This window comes from Pleurodeles waltl, chromosome 6, assembly GCF_031143425.1.
Source record: "Pleurodeles waltl isolate 20211129_DDA chromosome 6, aPleWal1.hap1.20221129, whole genome shotgun sequence".
Taxonomy (NCBI): domain Eukaryota; kingdom Metazoa; phylum Chordata; class Amphibia; order Caudata; family Salamandridae; genus Pleurodeles; species Pleurodeles waltl.
Genome location: NC_090445.1, coordinates 1,224,627,035 through 1,224,646,967, shown reverse-complemented (window position 1 = coordinate 1,224,646,967; position 19,933 = coordinate 1,224,627,035). Strand labels below are relative to the sequence as shown.

At 50.0% G+C, this 19,933-nt stretch overlaps 1 protein-coding gene across 3 annotated transcripts in view; it reads left to right on the top strand.

Moving 5' to 3' along the window:
• The window catches only part of GBF1 (golgi brefeldin A resistant guanine nucleotide exchange factor 1), a 1,570,387-nt gene that overhangs the window by 1,092,961 nt on the left and 457,493 nt on the right, over window positions 1-19,933 (top strand). For all 3 annotated transcript variants that reach the window (XM_069240539.1, XM_069240538.1, XM_069240540.1), the window contains one exon: window positions 14,236-14,359. In XM_069240539.1, the coding sequence (XP_069096640.1) occupies window positions 14,236-14,359 (124 nt within the window). The remainder of the gene's footprint in view (window positions 1-14,235; window positions 14,360-19,933) is intronic.

The window sequence follows — 19,933 nt, the reverse complement described above, 5'->3', positions numbered from 1 at the left end:
CGTTTTGTTGAACCAGCGGTGCCTGGCTTTGGGTCGTTTGTCGTCGTGGGCTGGGGGTGCTGAGAAGTGGGTTGCGATATCCCTAAAGCAGGAGGTGTGGATTGAGCTAATTTCCTGGTGGGGTGTTGCAGAACCTGCCTCTAGGTCCCTTAGTGTGGATTTTAGGGTGTTGTTGGCAGCATTGATGAGTGCGGGCCGGGCCACAATATTGACCCATTTTAGGTGTCTTTTGTTGTTGGCCAGGTTAATACCCTCAGGTGCTACTGCTGCGGGGTTAGACGTGGCTGGGAGGTTACCTAGGGCTAATGTGTGGACAGAAAGAGGGTTGTGATCACTTTCGGTCCTTTCGATGATTGTCATATCGATGACTAGAGGCCATAATCTTATATCGAATAGGCAATAATCGATTCTGCTGGTGTGGTTCGTTTTGTTGTATGTGTGACTACCGTTGGTGTCTGAATTAGTTCTGCCATTTAGCGCCCTGAGTCCAAACTCCATGGTCAATGATTTTACCTGAATCGCAACCGACGTCCACCTTTTGATGGGTGCAATGGACAGGGCGGGGATAGACCAGACTTGATCTTCCTCGCGGGTGGACCCGAGATCGTCCCAGTCAAGGGGTTCGAATGTGACGTTGAAGTCCCCAGCCACAATGGTTTTATGATGGCGGAGATAATTTTGTAAGAGGGCTACGAGGGCGCAGAGGGTTTTGGAGACTTGACCCCCCCCTGACCCCTCGAGCGTAGATATTAAAGATGTTCACCACAGAGTCAGGCCCAAAGGATAGACGAAGGCCTAACAGGTCGGGAGAGGCTGTAGGTAGCTGTGATATATGGCAGCTAAGTGATGTTTTGATCCAGATGGTCAGACCCCCTGAGGGCCTGCCTCTCGTGCTGGCCACAGCGGGGATGTGGAAATTTGAGTAGCCTGTTCGGAAGAGTGGGTCGAGTGACCATGTTTCCTGTAGGAGACATATGTCATGTTCGTCAATAAATGAGGAGAAGGATGGAAGGGGAAGAATAGATTTCAGACCTGCCACGTTCCATGAGACAAGTCGTACCCCAGATTGTGACTGAGTTGTCCTACCTAAATGCCCGGGGTTTTTGAGGTTGGCTGTCAGGGGTTGGTTTGGCAGATGTGGCTGGGGGAGCAGGGATGGGTTGATGCCAATGTTTGCCCGTGGGGTTTGTGGTGGTTGGTGATGTTCCTCTGTTGGAACAGGCCTGGTCCTGATCAAGGAGATGCTTGCGGGCCTAGACAGCAGCTCTAGGTTTGGTGGGCAATGTGCCTGCAAGATGGGTGGAGCATCGTTGTCATGATTGCTCGGTGAGCCGGAAATGGTCGCGGTATCATGGGTAGGGGGGTGAATACATGGACAGACAGTGGTGGGGTAAAAGGAGGATCTGGGGGTGATGGATCTCAGTCCAGCGGGCAGGGTGAAGACACCCTTGTGTGAGGGCACCCCTGCACTTAGAGGTGCCCCCACAAACACCAGATCCATTTTCATAGACTTTGTGAGTGCGGGCACGCCATTTTACATGTGTACTGGACATAGGTCACTACCTATGTCCAGCTACATAATGGTAACAAACATGTTGGAGTCATACCCAAATACTGTTGCAAGTATTGGATGTATGATTCCATGCACTCTGCACTCCTTAGAGGACCCCCCAGCATTGCTACCACCAGTCTTACAGGGTTTTCTGTGCAGCCCAAGCTGCTGCCACCCCTCAGATAGGTTTCTGCTTTCCTGCTGCTTGATCTGATAAAGCACAGGAAGGCAGCACAAAGGATTTCCTTTGGGGGAGTTGGAGGCAACACCCTCTCCCTTTGGAAATAGGTGTGACTGGTGTGGGAAGTAGCCTCCCCAAGCCACTGGTATGATTTGAAGGGCACATTTGGTGCCTTCCGTGCATAAACCAGTCCACATCAGTTCAGGGACCCCCAGTCCCTGCTCTGGTGCAAAACTGGACAATGGAAAGAGGATTAACCACTCCCCTCTCCCTCACCATCCCAGGATTGGTTCCTCATAGCTCCTCAAGAGGGTCCCTGGGTTCTGCCATATTGTTTCCAAGGTTGTCGGGGAACTCTGGGAACATCTGAGTGGCCAGACCAGGCAGGTGACTTCAGGGCCCCCTCCTGATAGACGCTTACCTGGCTAGGTGTCTAATCCCCCTTTCAGGGCTATTTAGGGTCTCTCTCTTGCGCGGGTCCTCAGATTCAGCTTGCAAGATTCCAGCAGGATTCCTCTGCAATCTCCACTTTGACTTCTGGCCATTGGAACTACGACTGGACCCTCCAAGAACCGACAACGCTGCAATCCACGAAGAAGACTCTTCTGCAACTATGTTTCCATGCCTCCTGCCAGCTTTGCAATATTTCCCTGGCCATGCGTCCCCAGGAGACAGCAACTCTTCAGCTCGCACAAAAAAAAGAAGGAATCTCTCTTGGAGTGAAGGAGTCACTCCCCTTCATCCGCAGCCACCTGTTGCAACGACGACCTGCTGTGTGGATCTCCTCTCATCCTGATCTGCGTGGATCCTGCATCACGGTTGGTGGTCCGGAGTAGTCCTCTTGGTCCCCTCTACCAGCTGTCCAACGTTGGTGGAGGTAAGCCCTTTGCTTCCCATGTAGGACAGTACCCCTGTGCGCCACGTCTCTTGCAGCTGCCAAGGCTTGTTTGCATCTCCTCCAAGGGATCTTCAGGCTCTGTGTATCCCCAGCCCCCAGCCCTCCTTCCTGCGACGTACAGCCCTCTGCGTGCCTCTCCTGCAGCATGGGACCCTTCTCCAGTTTTGCTGTGTGGGCTCCTGTAACGCCTGGTTTCTCGTCTAGTGGGGGCTGCCTCTTCTTCTGTGGTCTCTCTGCCTTGCTGAGGGTCCCCCTAGGACTCTTCCCCCCACTCCCCCTGCAGGTTGAGTCTTCATGGCCCTTACTGGTCCCCAGCAGCTCTACTTTTGCTTCTCTGCAATGGCTCCCTATGCTAAGGCTTGTTGGTGGCTCTTCCATGCCACTGACTGACTGCAATCTTCCATCCGGTGTGGGACATAAACTGCATCCTCTAGGAACTCTTCACCTGCTCCAGTGTTGTATTCCTGACTGCCTTCGTCTGATCATCAACCAACTCCTGCTTCTACAGCTGGATGGGTAGTGGATCCTAATCCTCCTGGACTCTTCTATGACTTCTGTAATTGGTCCCCTTCTTCCACAGGTCTTCCTCTTCAGGAATCCACTGCAGGGTTCTTGCAGTCTTGTCTGGGTGTTGCATTTTCTTCTTCTGCTTCTTTTTGGGTGGTCTGGGGAAAATATACTAAGTTACTCCTTTTCTCCTGGTCTCTAGGGGGCACTGTGGTACTTAACTTTTGGGTTTCCTAGGGCCCCTAGCTCCCCTCTACACATTCCACTTACCTAGTTGGGGGTCCTGTGTTCCATTTCTTTTAGTATATGGTTTGGGCCCCACCTAGGGTCACTATTGTCTAACTGCATTTTGAATTTTCTATCACTTTCCATGCCTACTGCTGATAACTAATGTAGGAAGTTGGCTCTGTATATACTATTTCAAAGTAAGAAATAGTGTGCACAGAGTCCAAGGGTTCCCCTTAGAGGTAAGGTAGTGGCAAAATTAGATCATTCGAATAGTCTATTTTGTGGTAGTGTGGTCGAGCAGAAGGCTTATCAGAGGGTAGTGTTAAGCATTTGTTATAAACACACAGGCAGTAAATGAGGAACACACACTCAAAGACTTATTCTAGGCCAATAGGTTTTTTTATAGAAAAATATATTTTCTTAGTTTATTTTAAGAACCACAGGTTCAAGATTTACAAACAATACTTTAAATGAAAGGTATTTCACTTAGGAACTTTAGGAACTTTGAATTAGCAAAATAGCATATACAGTTTTCACACAAATGGCAATAAGCTATTTTAAAACTGGACACAGTGCAATTTTCAGCAGTTACTGGGGGAGGTAAGTGTTTGTTAGTTTTGCAGGTAAGTAAACCACCTACAGGGTTCAAAGTTGGGTCCAAGGTAGCCCACCGTTGAGGGTTCAGAGCAACCCCAAAGTTACCACACCAGCAGCTCAGGGCCGGTCAGGTGCAGAGGTCAAAGTGGTGCCCAAACCGCATAGGCTTCAATGGAGAAGGGGTGCCCCGGTTCCAGTCTGCCAGCAGGTAAGTACCCGCATCTTCGGAGGGCAGACCAGGGGGGTTTTGTAGGGCACCGGGGGGGACACAAGTCAGCACAAAAAGTACACCCTCAGCGGCACGGGGGCGGCCGGGTGCAGTGTGCAAACAGGCGTTGGGTTTGCAATGTAGTTCAATGGGAGACCTAGGGGTCTCTTCAGCGATGCAGGCAAGGGGGTGCTCCTCGGGTTAGCCACCACCTAGGCAAGGGAGAGGGCAACCTGGGGGTCGCTCCTGCACTGGAGGTCAGATCCTTCAGGTCCTGGGGGCTGCGGGTGCAGTGTCCTTACCAGGCGTCGGGTTCCTAGAAGCAGGCAGTCGCGATCAGGGGGAGCCTCTGTGTTCCCTCTGCAAGCGTTGCTGTGGGGGCTCATGGGGGTCAACTCTGGCTACTCACGGGCTCGCAGTCGCCGGGGAGTCCTCCCTGTAGTGTTGGTTCTCCACAAGTCGAGCCAGGGGCATCGGGTGCAGAGTGCAAAGTCTCACGCTTCCGGCGGGAAATATGTGTTCTTTCAAAGTTGCTTCTTTGTTGCAAAGATGCTTCTTCCTTGGAGCAGAGCCGCTGTCCTCTGGAGTTCTTGGTCCTTTTAGATGCAGGGTAGTCCTCTGAGGATTCAGAGGTCGCTGGACCCTGTGGAACGCTTTGCTGTAGCAGTTTTTCTTGAAGTGGGGAGACAGGCCGGTAGAGCTGGGGCAAAAGCAGTTGGTATCTCTGTCTTCTCTGCAGGGCTTTCAGGTCAGCAGTCCTTCGTCTTAGGTTGCAGGAATCTAGTTACCTAGGTTCTGGGAGCCCCTAAATACTCAATTTAGGGATGTGTTTAGGTCTGGGGGGTTAGTAGCCAATGGCTACTAGCCCTGAGGATGGCTACACCCTCTTTGTGCCTCCTCCCTGAGGGGAGGGGGGCACATCCCTAATCCTATTGGGGGAATCCTCTGTCTGCAAGATGGAGGATTTCTAAAAGTCAGTCACCTCAGCTCAGGACACTTTAGGGGCTGTCCTGACTGGCCAGTGACGACTCCTTGTTTTTCTCATTATCTCCTCCGGCCTTGCCGCTAAAAGTGGGGCCGTGGCCGGGCAACTCCACTAGCTGGAGTGCCCTGGGGTGCTGTAACAAAGGGAGTGAGCCTTTGAGGCTCACCGCCAGGTGTTACAGTTCCTGCAGGGGGAGGTGAGAAGCACCTCCACCCAGTACAGGCTTTGTTACTAGCCACAGAGTGACAAAGGCACTCTCCCCATGTGGCCAGCAACATGTCTGGTGTGTGGCAGGCTGCTAAAACTAGTCAGCCCATACTGGTAGTCGGGTATGGTTTTAGGGGGCATCTCTAAGATGCCCTCTGGGGTGTATTTTTCAATAAAATGTACACTGGCATCAGTGTGCATTTATTGTGCTGAGAAGTTTGATACCAAACTTCCCAGTTTTCAGTGTAGCCATTATGGTGCTGTGGAGTTTGTGCATGACAGACTCCCGGACCATATACTCTTATGGCTTCCCTGCACTTACAATATCTAAGGTTTTGCATAGCACTGTAGGGGCATAGTGCTCACGCATCTATGCCCTCACCTATGGTATAGTGCACCCTGCTTTAGGGCTGTAAGGCCTGCTAGAGGGGTGACTTATCTATACCTATAGGCAGTGTGAGGTTGGCATGGCACCCTGAGAGGAGTGCCATGTCGACTTAATCATTTTCTCCCCACCAGCACATACAAGCTGGCAAGCAGTGTGTCTGTGCTGAGTGAGGGGTCTCCAGGGTGGCATAAGACATGCTGCAGCCCTTAGAGACCTTCCCTGGCATCAGGGCCCTTGGTACCAGGGGTACCAGTTACAAGGGACTTACCTGGATGCCAGGGTGTGCCAATTGTGAAAACAAAGGTACAGGTTAGGGAAAGAACACTGGTGCTGGGTCCTGGTTAGCAGGCCTCAGCACACTTTCAAATCATAACTTAGCATCAGCAAAGCAAAACGGCAGGGGGTAGCCATGCCAAGGAGGCATTTCCTTACAGTAGTCATGCCAAAAAGAGGGCACTTTTAAACTTACTGGCAATCGCCAGTAGGTAGCTATATTCAGGACCTAGTTTCCATACGAAGAGAGTTTTTTGTTTTGCTATTAACTTTTGCTCAGTTGAAAACGTTACTTACCTTCGTTAACACATTATCTGGTACAGACAGGATCTAGCCACAGATTCCTTACTTTAGAGTCTTCCCCAGGTGCAGGTCTAGATCCAGATTTTTTTTTTTCCTATTAAGTGTGCAGGGAAGCCATTTCAAATACATGTCCTGACACTGGTCACTACGAGTTCCCCAGCTTCTCTGAACTTAGGGATGTTTGGCATCAAACAACTCGTATTAATAAATCCTCACTGGAATTTAGTAATAAATGCATCCAGAGGGCACCTTAAAGGTGCTAGTGAGCTTCCTGGCTGGTTCTGGCCTGCTGCCACAAACAGACACAATCTGCCCCTACCAGGGTGAGAGCCTCCACTCTCAAGAAGTCTGAAAACAAAAGCCTGCCCAGGCTGGGGTGTTAACCACCCCTCCCCTCAGGATGATCGGCACTCCAAGGCAGGAGCTGCAAAGAAGCCCGCTGCCTTTGATATATACAACTGGCCTTCCTCAGAGATAGATGCCAAGCCCCCTGCCTCAGGGCCCATCTGGCACAGGTTACGGTTACAGGGGGGCCTGCAGAAACATACTGCAGGCGTGGACTGGCGGTCCAGTCCGACCAACCCAAAAAGTAGCCCGCCCCCTTCGCCCACGGCCCCACTTTTGGCGGCAAGGCCGGCGGAGATAATGAGAAAAACAAGGAGGAGTCACTGGCCAGTCAGGACAGCCCCTAAGGTGTCCTGAGCTGAGGTGACTCTGACTTTTAGAAATCCTCCATCTTGCAGATGGAGGATTCCCCCAATAGGGATAGGAATGTGCCCCCCTCCCCTCAGGGAGGAGGCGCAAAGAGGGTGTAGCCACCCTCAGGGCTAGTAGCCATTGGCTACTAACCCCCCAGACCTAAACACCCCCCTAAATCGAGTATTTAGGGGCTCCCAGAACACAGCAAGATAGATTCCTGCAACCTAAGAAGAAGAGGACTGCTGAACTGAAAAACCTGCAGAGAAGACGGAGACACCAACTGCTTTGGCCTCAGCTCTACCGGCCTGTCTCCCCACTTCTAAAGACACTGCTCCAGCGACGCGTTCCCAGGGTCCAGCAACCTCTGAAGCCTCAGAGGACTACCCTGCATCTAGAAGGACCAAGAACTCCTGAGGACAGCGGCCCTGTTCCCCAAAGACTGCAACTTTGCAACAAAGAAGCAACTTTGAAACAACACACGTTTCCCGCCGGAAGCGTGAGACTTTGCACTCTGCACCCGACGCCCCTGGCTCGACTTGTGGAGAAAAAACACCACAGGGGGACTCCCCGGCCACTACGAGACCGTGAGTAGCCAGAGTTGAGCCCCCACAGCGACACCTGCAGAGGGAATCCAGAGGCTCCCCCTGACCGCGACTGCCTGCTTCAAAGACCCGACGCCTGGTAAAGACTCTGCACCCGCAGCCCCCAGGACCTGAAGGATCCGACCTCCAGTGCAGGAGCGACCACCATGTGGCCCTCTCCCTTGCCCAGGTGGTGGCTAACCCCCCCCCTTGCCTGCCCGCATCGCTGAAGAGACCCTTTGGTCTCCCATTGATTTCTATTGCGAACCAGACGCTTGTTTGCACACTGCACCCGGCTGCCCCCGTGCCGCTGAGGGTGTACTTTCTGTGCTGACTTGTGTCCCCCCCCCCCGGTGCCCTACAAAACCCCCCTGGTCTGCCCTCCGAAGACGCGGGTACTTACCTGCTGGCAGACTGGAACCGGGGCACCCCCTTCTCCATTGAAGCCTATGTGGTTTGGGCACCACTTTGACCTCTGCACCTGACCGGCCCTGAGCTGCTGGTGTGGTAACTTTGGAGTTGCCCTGAACCCCCAACGGTGGGCTACCTTGGACCCAAACTTGAACCCCGTAGGTGGTTTACTTACCTGCAAAAACTAACAAACACTTACCTCCACCAGGAACTGTTGAAAATTTCACTGTCTAGTTTTAAAATAGCTATATGTCATTTATGTGAAAACTGTATATGCTATTTTGCTAATTCAAAGTTCCTAAAGTTCCCACATGAAATACCTTTCATTTGAAGTATTACTTGTAAATCTTGAACCTGTGGTCCTTAAAATAAACTAAGAAAATCTATTTTTCTATACAAAAACCTATTGGCCTGGAATTGTCTCTGAGTGTGTGTTCCTCATATATTGCTTGTGTGAGTACAACAAATGCTTAACACTACTCCTCTGATAAGCCTACTGCTCGACCACACTACCACAAAATCGAGCATTAGAATTATCTCTTTTTGCCACTATCTTACCTCTAAGAAGGGACCCTTGGACTATGTGCATACTATTCCTTACTTTGAAATAGTGCATACAGAGCCAACTTCCTACAACTACCCCCACTTTTTGCCTGCTATCAGTATGCTTAGACTGTCTTCACTGGGAACCTGCTAACCGGGACCCCAGTGATTGTGTGCTCTCCCTCTAAATTTTGTTGCCTAGGACTTTTGTACACCACAGTTGGCATACTGGTGCCTCTTTATAAGTCCCTAGTATATGGTATATAGGTACCCAAATCATTGGGGCACCAGGAGTGTAGGAAGCTGGCATGGCGTGTGGTGATCACCTGTGGTGTTATCACCTTATACCAGGTTGAGGTATCCCCTATTAGTGAGGTGTAGTCAGTGTCTAGGAAGCCAGGTCTCTCTAGAGGTACCTGTGGATGACCAACCAAGACTTATCTAGGAGACATACAAAGCTTATGCAATACCACTACAGTCATACCTCACTTAAACACATGAAATAACCACACAGTGTTACAGTATTTTAGTATGTGTGTATTTTTGTAATAGCAACACTCACTGGGAGGTAACTAAACACACAATGCTGTACATATTAGAAGTCATTGATTAGTGTAGAAAGCAATAGCAAATAGTAAAAACAATAGCAAATAGGGAAGGGCCTGGGGGGGGGGGAACCAAACCATATGCTAAGAAGAATGTGAAAGGCAGTACCCCACCCAAGTAAATGGAATCAGTAGAGGAAAGCTGGAGGAACTAGGGACCCCAAAAGGTAAGTACCAAGGGGCCCCTCCAGCGACCATGAGAAAAGAGGTAAGTACCTGATTTTTCCTCAAACCCACAAGTGAGCTTTGGAAAAGGACTGTGCAAGACCCAGACAAGACTGGAAGAAACCAAAGGTGGAATCTGACAGAAAAGGACCCGCAAAAGAAGGGGACCAAGTCCAGTTTGAGTTGGTGTCCAGCTGTGGCAGGAGCCACTACCCATCCTTCTGTGGATGCAGGACCAGGTCGTCAGTAAATGAAAAGTCACCAGTGCATCACAGGAGCAGAAAAAGAAGTTCCAGAAGTGATGCAAGTGATGTCCCAGTCATGATGCAGGACTGCTTAGCTGAAGCCCCCAGCAGAGAAAAAGGAAGACAACACCTGCTTTGACCCCAGCCCTGTCGGCCTGTCTCCTGCTTCAAAGAACCTGCAAAAGTCCAGCAACCTGTTCAGCGGGATCAGCGACCTGTGGCAAACTCCAGAGGACTGCCCGGCACCCAAAAGGACAAAACTCCAGAGGACAGTGGCTCTGTCTGAGAAAAACCCACAACCAAGGACGCCCACCTCATGCCGGATGTGTGAGTACTGACCGCTGTACACCCGACGCCCACGGCTCGTATCCAGGTGGTCCACCCAGCAAGAGAGGGTCCCCAGGCGATTGCGGGCAAGTGCCAACCCTGGGTTTACCTCTCTACCCCTCCACGATGACACCTGCAGAGGGAATCCTGAGGACCCTCCGACTGCGAAGCTCCAGACTAAGCTATCTGACGCTGTGAGAAAGTAGCCCCTTTCTACCCTTGTTATCCCCACTTTTGGCCTGTTTGTGAGTATATGTCAGGGTGTTTTCACTGTCTCACTGGGATCCTGCTAGCCAGGGCCCAGTGCTCATAGTGAAAACCCTGTGTTGTGTTAGTATGTTTGATATGTGTCACTCGGACCCTGCTAGCCAGGACCCCAGTGCTCATAAGTTTGTGGCCTATATGTATGTGTTCCCTGTGTGATGCCTAACTGTATCACTGAGGCTCTGCTAACCAGAACCTCAGTGGTTATGCTCTCTCTGCTTTCCAGATTTGTCACTAACAGGCTAGTGACTAAATTTACCAATTCACATTGGCATACTGCTACACCCATATAATTCCCTAGTATATGGTATTGAGGTACCCAGGGTATTGGGGTTCCAGGAGATACCTATGGGCTGCAGCATTTCTTTTGCCACCCATAGGGAGCTCTGACAATTCTTACACAGGCCTGCCACTGCAGCCTGCGTGAAATAACGTCCACGTTATTTCACAGCCATTTACCACTGCACTTAAGTAACTTTACGTCACCTATATGTCTAACCTTCACCTGATGAAGGTTGGGTGCAAAGTTACTTAGTGTGTGGGCACCCTGGCACTAGCCAAGGTGCCCCCACATCGTTCAAGGCAAATTCCCCGGACTTTGTGAGTGCGGGGACACCATTACACACGTGCACTGTACATAGGTCACTACCTATGTACAGCGTCACAATGGTAACTCCAAACATGGCTATGTAACATGTCTAAGATCATGGAATTGTCACCCCAATGCCCTTCTGCCATTGGGGGGGTCAATTCTATGATCCCCCGGGTCTCTAGCACAGAACCCGGGTACTGCCAAACTGCCTTTTCAGGGTTTGCACTGCAGCTGCTGCCAATCCCTCAGACAGGTTTCTGCCCCCCTGGGGTCCAGGCAGAACAAAGGATTTCCTCTGAGAGAGGGTGTTACACCCTCTCCCTTTGGAAATAGGTGTGATGGGCTTGGGAGGAGTAGCCTCCCCAGCCTCTGGAAATGCTTTGATGGGCACAGATGGTGCCCATCTCTGCATAAGCCAGTCTACACCGGTTCAGGGATCCCCCAGCCCTGCTCTGGCGCGAAACTGGACAAAGGAAAGGGGAGTGACCACACCCCTGACCTGCACCTCCCAGGGGAGGTGCCCAGATCTCCTCCAGTGTGTCCCAGACCTCTGCCATCTTGGAAACAGAGGTGTTGGGGGCACACTGGACTGCTCTGAGTGGCCAGTGCCAGCAGGTGAAGTCAGAGGCTCCTTCTGATAGGCTCTTACCTCTCTTTGTAGCCAATCCTCCTTCCTAGGTAGCCAAACCTCCTTTTCTGGCTATTTAGGGTCTCTGCTTTGGGGATCTCACCAGATAACGAATGCAAGAGCTCACCACAGTTCCTCTGCATCTCCCTCTTCACCTTCTGCCAAAGGATCGACCGCTGACTGCTCAGAACGCCTGCAAAACCGCAACAAAGTAGCAAGACGACTACTAGCAACCTTGTATCGCTTCATCCTGCCGGCTTTCTCGACTGTTTCCAGGTGGTGCATGCTCAGGCGGTAGCCTGCCTCCTCTCTGCACCAGGAGCTCTGAAGAAATCTCCTGTGGGTCAACGGAATCTTCCCCCTGCAACCGCAGGCACCAAAAGACTGCATCACTGGTCCTCTGGGTCCCCTCTCAGCACGACGAGCGTGGTCCCTGGAACTCAGCAACTCTGTCCAAGTGACTTCCACAGTCCAGTGACTCTTCAGTCCAAATTTGGTGGAGGTAAGTCCTTGCCTCCCCACGCTAGACTGCATTGCTGGGTATCGCATGATTTGCAGCTGCTCTGGCTCCTGTGCACTCTTCCAGGATTTCCTTCGTGCACAGCCAAGCCTGGGTCCCCGACACTCTACCTGCAGTGCACAACCTTCTGAGTTGTCCTCCGGCGTCGTGGGACTCCCTTTTGTGACTTCGGGTGGACTCCGGTTCACTTTTCTTTTAAGTGCCTGTTCAGGTACTTCTGCGGGTGCTGCCTGCGTCTGTGAGGGCTCCCTACGTTGCTGGGCGCCCCCTCTTGTCTCCTCCTCCAAGTGGCGACATCCTGGTCCCTCCTGGGCCACAGCAGCACCCAAAAACCCTAACCGCGACCCTTGCAGGTAGCAAGGCTTGTTTGCGGTCTTTCTTCATGGGAAGACCTCTTCAAGCTTCATCGCGACGTGGGGAATCCATTCTCCAAAGGGGAAGTTCCTAGTCCTCTTCTTTCTTGCAGAACTCCAAGCTTCTTCCAATAGGTGGCAGCTTCCTTGCACCCTCAGCTTGCATTTCCTGGGCTCCTGCCCACTCTCGACACTGTCGCGACTATTGGACTTGGTCCCCTTGTCTTACAGGTACTCAGGTCCGGAAATCCACTGTTGTTGCATTGCTGGTGTTTGTTCTTCCTGCAGAATCCCCCTATCACGACTTCTGTGCTCTCTGAGGGTAGTAGGTGAACTTTACACCTACCTTTCAGGGTCTTGGGGTGGGCTATTTTTCTAACCCTCACTGTTTTCTTACAGTCGCAACGACCCTCTACAAGCTCACATAGGTTTGGGGTCCATTTGTGGTTCGCATTCCACTTTTAGAGTATATGGTTTGTGTTGCCCCTATACCTATGTGCTCCTATTGCAATCTATTGTAATTCTACACTGCTTGTATTACTTTTCTTGCTATTACCTGCATAATTTTGGTTTGTGTACATATATCTTGTGTATATTTCTTATCCTCATACTGAGGGTACTCACTGAGATACTTTTGGCATATTGTCATAAAAATAAAATACCTTTATTTTTAGTACTTTTGTGTATTGTGTTTTCTTATGATATTGTGCATATGACACCAGTGGTATAGTAGGAGCTTTACATGTCTCCTAGTTCAGCCTAAGCTGCTTTGCCATAGCTACCTTCTATCAGCCTAAGCTGCTAGAAACACCTCTTCTATACTAATAAGGGATAACTGGACCTGGCACAAGGTGTAAGTACCCCTGGTACCCACTACAAGCCAGGCCAGACTCCTACAGACACCTAAAAACACACTGCACCAGCAGCCCTCAGGCCTTGGAGAAACCGACACCCGGTCCACATACGTTCAGCAGGCAGTCCTCCTCCCTGTCCCAGTGGTGGTGTGCCCGGGACACCCCCCCGGACCACACCTGCATCCCCTGAGTGACCCCCGGGGTCTCCTATAGACCAGCATAGAAAAACAGACGTCCTGTTTGCACCATGCACGAGGCTGCCCCTGTGCCACTGAGGGTGTGTGTTTCGTGCCTACTTGTGGCCCCTTAAGTGCTCTTCTAATCCCCCCTGGTCTGGCATCCGAGCTGCGGGTACTTACCTGCAGGCAGGCCTCATACAGAGTACCCCGTCTCCATAGGAGCCCATGTTAAAATTGCTCATCTTTGACCTCTGCAACCGTCCGGCCCAGTGTTGCTGGTGGTGGATGTTTGGGATTAACTTGAACTCCAACCGGTGGACTTCCGAAAACCCAGAAACTGAACCTGTAAGTGTTGTACTTATCTGTAAAGCGATCTAACTTTTCTTCCCCACAGGAACTGTTTCTGAAAATTGCACTGTCGATTTTTAAAACCGATTATTGCCAAAAATTCAAATACTGTATTGCTTACTTATTTCAAACAAAGTACTGTTGATACTTGTGTGAAATACAAAACTTTAAAGGTACTTTACCTGCAACTTGAATCTTGTGGTTCTAAAAGTAAATTAAGAAAATATATTTTTGAAATATAAAAACCATTGGTCTGGAGTTCAATCATTAAGTGTGTGCTTCTTCTGTTGTCTGTGTGTGTGTGTGTCTCTGTGTGTGTGTGTGTGTGTGTGTACAATAAATGCTTTGCACTACCCTCTGATAAGCCTAAATGCTCGACCACACTACCACAGAAGAGAGCATTAGTATTATCTACTTTAGCCTCTCTGGGGAACCCCTGGAATCTGTGCACACTATATCTCACTTTGATATAGTATATACAGAGCTAGCTTCCTACATTGACTGATTAAGGATCAGTTTCACATTTCAGAGTATATATTTTATATTCACGTTCTTGCATTTTTCTTTAGCGTATCTTTTTATTTTAATTCCAAGTGGTGAATCAACTGTGCTGAGCTTTGTTAGCTGGTTGACGCTAAGTGCCACAGAGCAGTCCAGCTTGAGAGGTGCATCTTCTGAGAACCTGGAGGCAAAACGGTTGGCCATGGACTGTATTAAGGTACTATGCATGTTAAGTAAAGTATGGTAAAGTGAAAACAAAATGGGTTGTGCATCTGGTAAAGAAAATGTTGTACGGTTCAGTCATTCTCAGATTTATCCTTTTAATTTCACTGCCAAAGCTATTAAATCTGGCTATTTTAAAAATGAACATGCTTATTGATTGCTTCACAAATTTGTATGTTTGGTTGTATTGTTGGGTGAATTTTTAAATCAGTTAGTGGTTGGATAGATAACTGAGTGAGTGAATAATTCATTGTTGAGATTGTGCATATATACATAGATGAATGAGTTTGAGAGAGCAGTCCGAAAGCACAATGCCTCCCAAGATGTCATTGCCCAGGTTAAGAGTTTTTCAAAATGAAATGGGACTAATGGCTGTCTGTTGAAACATGGTACAGCAAGATCTCAGCACCCAGAGACTCCACCAACCCAAATTCTTGAATTTATTAACAGAACTACTTACAGCTTCTGTGGTTCAGGTTTATGTTGTCATCAAGCACTATGCAGTGACTAATATGGATGCTGCTTCCCTGTGCCTGCATAATAACCTTAACACATTCCTACCATTCATCTCCATGGAATAGCAGATGCTTAATAGTTTTTTTTTTAACCATCGGGAAGCAGTGTCAATGCTGCTATAAAAGGCTGCACAGTCTCACAGATGTTTTGGTATTGCTTGTTCCTAGTACATTCTAGCCTGTTTTGGGGGGGGGGGGGGGGTATTAATATGGAACATATATAGAGACTTCATTCCATCCCTACATAAGCACATAAAAGGTCTATCTGATAAGAGACTTCTAGTTGCTGATTACTTACCTTAGAATTTCCTTGAGGTGTCAGTCTTGATCCAGAGATTTTTCTTCAAGCAGTACCCTTGTGCGCCGTAGGTGGCTGTAGGAAGTTGGCTCTGTATGTACTATTTCAAAGTAAGAAATAGTGTGCACAGAATCCAAGGGTTCCCCTAAGAGGTAAGACAGTGGCAAAAAGAGATAATTCTAATGCTTTATTTTGTGGTAGTGTGGTCGAGCAGTAGGCTTATCAGAGGGTAGTGTTAAGCATTTGTTGTACACACACAGGCAATAAATGAGGAACACACACTCAAAGACAATTCCAGGCCAATAGGTTTTTGTATAGAAAAATATATTTTCTTAGTTTATTTTAAGAACCACAGGTTCAAGATTTACAAACAATACTTTAAATGAAAGGTACTTCACTTAGGAACTTTTGGAACTTTGAATTAGCAAAATAGCATATACAGTTTTCACACAAATGGCATATAGCTATTTTAAAACTAGACAGTGCAATTTTCAACAGTTCCTGGGGGAGGTAAGTGTTTGTTAGTTTTGCAGGTAAGTAAACCACCGACAGAGTTCAAAGTTGGGTCCAAGGTAGCCCACCGTTGGGGGTTCAGGGCAACCCCAAAGTTACCACACCAGCAGCTCAGGGCCGGTCAGGTGCAGAGGTCAAAGTGGTGCCCAAAACGCATAGGCTTCAATGGAGAAGGGGGTGCCCCGGTTCCAGTCTGCCAGCAGGTAAGTACCCGCGTCTTCGGAGGGCAGAAGAGGGGGGTTTTGTAGGGCACCAGTCAGCACAAAAAGTACACCCTCAGCGGCACGGGGGCGGCCGGGTGCGGTGTGCAAACAAGCGTCGGGTTTGCAATAGGTTTCAATGGGAGACCAAAGGGTCTCTTCAGCGATGCAGGCAAGAGGGGGGGCTCCTCGGGGTAGCCACCACCGGGGCAAGGGAGAGGGCCACCTGGGGGTCGCTCCTGCACTGGAGGTCGGATCCTTCAGTTCCTGGGGGCTGCGGGTGCAGTGTCTTTACCAGGCGTCGGATCTTTGAAGCAGGCAGTCGTGGTAAGGGGGAGCCTCTGGATTCCCTCTGCAGGCGTTGCTGTGGGGGTTCAGGGGGGTCAACTCTGGCTACTCACAGGCTCGCAGTCGCCGGGGAGTCCTCCCTGTGGTGTTTATTCTTCACAAGTCGAGCCGGGGGCGTCGGGTGCAGAGTGCAAAGTCTCACGCTTCCGGCGGGAAACGTGTGTCGTTTCAAAGTTGCTTCTTTGTTGCAAAGTTGCAGTCTTTGTGGAGCAGAGTCCCTATCCTCAGGAGTTCTTGGTCCTTCTAGATGCAGGGTAGTCCTCTGAGGCTTCAGAGGTCGCTGGACCCTGTGGAACGCATCGCTGGAGCAGTTTCTTTAGAGGTGGGGAGACAGGCCGGTAGAGCTGGGGCCAAAGCAGTTGGTGTCTCCGTCTTCTCTGCAGATTTTTCAGCTCAGCACCCCTTCTTCGTCTTAGCAAGATAGATTCCTACAACCTGTTTTCTGGGAGCCCCTAAATAACTCGATTTAGGGGTGTGTTTAGGTCTGGGGGGTTAGTAGCCAATGGCTACTAGCCCTGAGGGTGGCTACACCCCCACCCTCTTTGTGCCTCCTCCCTGAGTGGAGGGGGGCACATTCCTATCCCTATTGAGGGAATCCTCCATCTGCAAGATGGAGGATTTCTAAAAGGCAGAGTCACCTCATCTCAGGACACTTTAGGGGCTGTCCTGACTGGCCAGTGAGTCCTCCTTGTTTTTCTCATTATCTCCTCCGGCCTTGCTGCCAAAAGTGGGGCTGTGGCTGGAGGGGGCGGGCAACTCCACTAGCTGGAGTGCCCTGGGGTGCTGTAACAAAGGGAGTGAGCCTTTGAGACTCACCGCCAGGTGTTACAGTTCCTGCAGGGGGAGGTGAGAAGCACCTCCACCCAGTACAGGCTTTACTAGCCACAGAGTGACAAAGGCACTCTCCCCATGTGGCCAGCAACATGTCTGGTGTGTGGCAGGCTGCTAAAACTAATCAGCCTACACTGGTAGCCGGTTAAGGTTTCAGGGGGCACCTCTAAGGTGCCCTCTGGGGTGTATGTTATAATAAAATGAACACTGGCATCAGTGTGCATTTATTGTGCTGAGAGGTTTGATACCAAACTTCACAGTTTTCAGTGTAGCCATTTTGGTGCTGTGGAGTTCATGCATGACAGACTCCCAGACCATATACTCTTATGGCTACCCTGCACTTACAATGTCTAAGGTTTTGCTTAGACACTGTAGGGGCATAGTGCTCATGCACCTATGCCCTCACCTATGGTATAGTGCACCCTGCCTAAGGACTGTAAGGCCTGCTAGATGGGTGGCTTATCTATGCCATAGGCAGTGTGAGGTTGGCATGGCACCCTGAGGGGTGTTACATGTCGACTTAGTCATTTTCTCCCCACCAGCACACACAAGCTTTGAGGCAGTGTGCATGTGCTGCGTGAGGGGTCCCTAGGGTGGCATAAGACATGCTGCAGCCCTTAGAGACCTTCTCAGGCATCAGGGCCCTTGGTACCAGTTACAAGGGACTTACCTGAGTGCCAGGGTTGTGCCACTTGTGGAGACAAAGGTACAGTTTAGGGAAAAAACACTGGTGCTGGCCCTGGTTAGCAGGGTCCCAGCACACTTTCAAATCATAACTTAGCATCAGCAAAGGCAAAAAGTTAGGGGGTACCCATGCCAAGGAGGCATTTCCTTACACATGTTCTGTGTGAAAAACAAGCTTGAAGTGGAAAAACCCTGCGCCGCTATGACGGCAGAGCAAAAGATGGAGTCAGTGGTTAAATACACATCATTACATTCCACACTTTGACCAGTGACTCTTGTGACATACTGGTCTGAAAGTAACCCTTTTTGGTCTAAACATAGGGTAGGAGGCTGGCGTGGTTTGTAGTGGGTTCCTTGGTTACTTATACCAGGTCCAGTTATCCCTTATTAGTGAAAGGTAGTAGTGTTCTAGCAGCTTAGGCTGATAGAGGTAACTATAGTAGAGCAGCTTAGGTTGAACTATGAGACATGCAAGCTCATGCAATACCACTTATAGTTATACAGTACTTATAGACAAGTAAAGACAATACTCAGTGTTACCAAAAGTAAAGGTAGTTTATTTGGGTGACACAGTACCAAAAATGTCTGAGGCAATACTCCTTCTGCAAAGTATTATACACAATATATACAATAGACACCAAAATTAGACAAGTAAGTAGTCATAGAACAGTGCAACCAATAGGAAATGCTATAGAATGCAATGGGAGAAAATAGGTCTAGGGGCAACACAAACCATATACTAAAAGTGGAATGTGAATCACGAATTTCTACCCCAGACAAGTGTAGTGTGTGCAGAATCTCTGGGAGAGTAAGAATACAGTAAAGGTAAGTAAATCACCTCACCCCAGAGCCCAGAAAAGCAGGAATAAAGTACTGCAAGTTTACTTAAGACACACTACACCTCGTGATATGGACTATTGCAGTAACCAACCAAGTCTGCAAGCAACTACTGCTGGATTCCCGGACCTGAAGACCTGCAAAAGAAGGGGACCAAGTCCAGAAGTCGAAAGGAGTCCCAGTAAGGACAGGAGCCCCTGCCAACCCAGAAGAGGGAGCAAAAGAAGAGTCCATGGTTAGTCGAAGACTGCAGGAATGCACACTAGGAAGATGCCACGGGTTCCTGCCTGATGCAAAAGATGTCCCACGACGTGAAGATGGATGCAGACGTGATTTTGTGTTGGAAGTCGCCAACAAGCCTTGGTTACGACAAATATGTGTTTTGCGTCAAAATGGCACTGGCCGGACCCAGGAGGGACCTGGGAGCCTCAAAGCTGTGTGAGGAGGAAGAGGGGGCTCTCAGCACTTCAGAGAGCCCTCAGAATGCCAGGCAGCACCCACCGGAGTCCTAGGACTCGGGCACAAAGAAGGTGAAAAGCGCGGCTGGTGCAGCACAACAAAGGAAGGTCCCACGCCGCCGGACAACAACTCAGCGAGTTGAACGCCCCAGGATGGAGTGCTGGGGACCTGGGCCCGGCTGTGCATGAAAGAATTTTGCAAATAGTGCACAGAGGCCTCAGGAGGTGAAGAAGACGCAGTACACAGGGGTACCGTCGCTCTCAGAGAAGGCAAGGTCTTACCTCCTCCAAATTGCGTCAGCAGGACCTCAGGACTGTCTGTGGATGGGGTCCACCCTCTGTGTCCTTAGGAGCATGCTCGTCATTGTGAATGGAGTTCAAGAGTACCGGTCGTCGTCTTAGAAGGTGCCTGCGTGAGCAGGGGAGTGACTCGTCACCCCACAGGAGATTTCTTCGGTCCTTCTTGTGCAGAATGAAGACGGGGAGTCCTCAGAGTGTGCACACTGTGGAAACAGTTGCAATTTCTGGCTGGAGCTGAAGTTGCAGAGGAAAAGTATCCCTTGTGGATACTTGGTTTCTGTTACATCGGTTCCTGGAGCAGGCTGCGGTTGATCCAAGGTCAAAGGATGGAGTAGTAGTTGCAGAGGATTCCTGAAGGAAACTTGTAAGCAGAATCTGAAGAGAACCCACAGGAGAGACCCTAAATAGCCCTGAGAGGGGGATTGGCTACCTTATCAGGTATGGACCTATCAGGAGGGGTCTCTAATGTCACCTGCTGGCACTGGCCACTCAGAGCACTCCAGAGTGCCCCCACACCTTGCAAAGCAAGGTGGCTGAAGTCTGGGACACACTGGAGGAGCTCTGGGCACCATCCCTAGGGTAGTG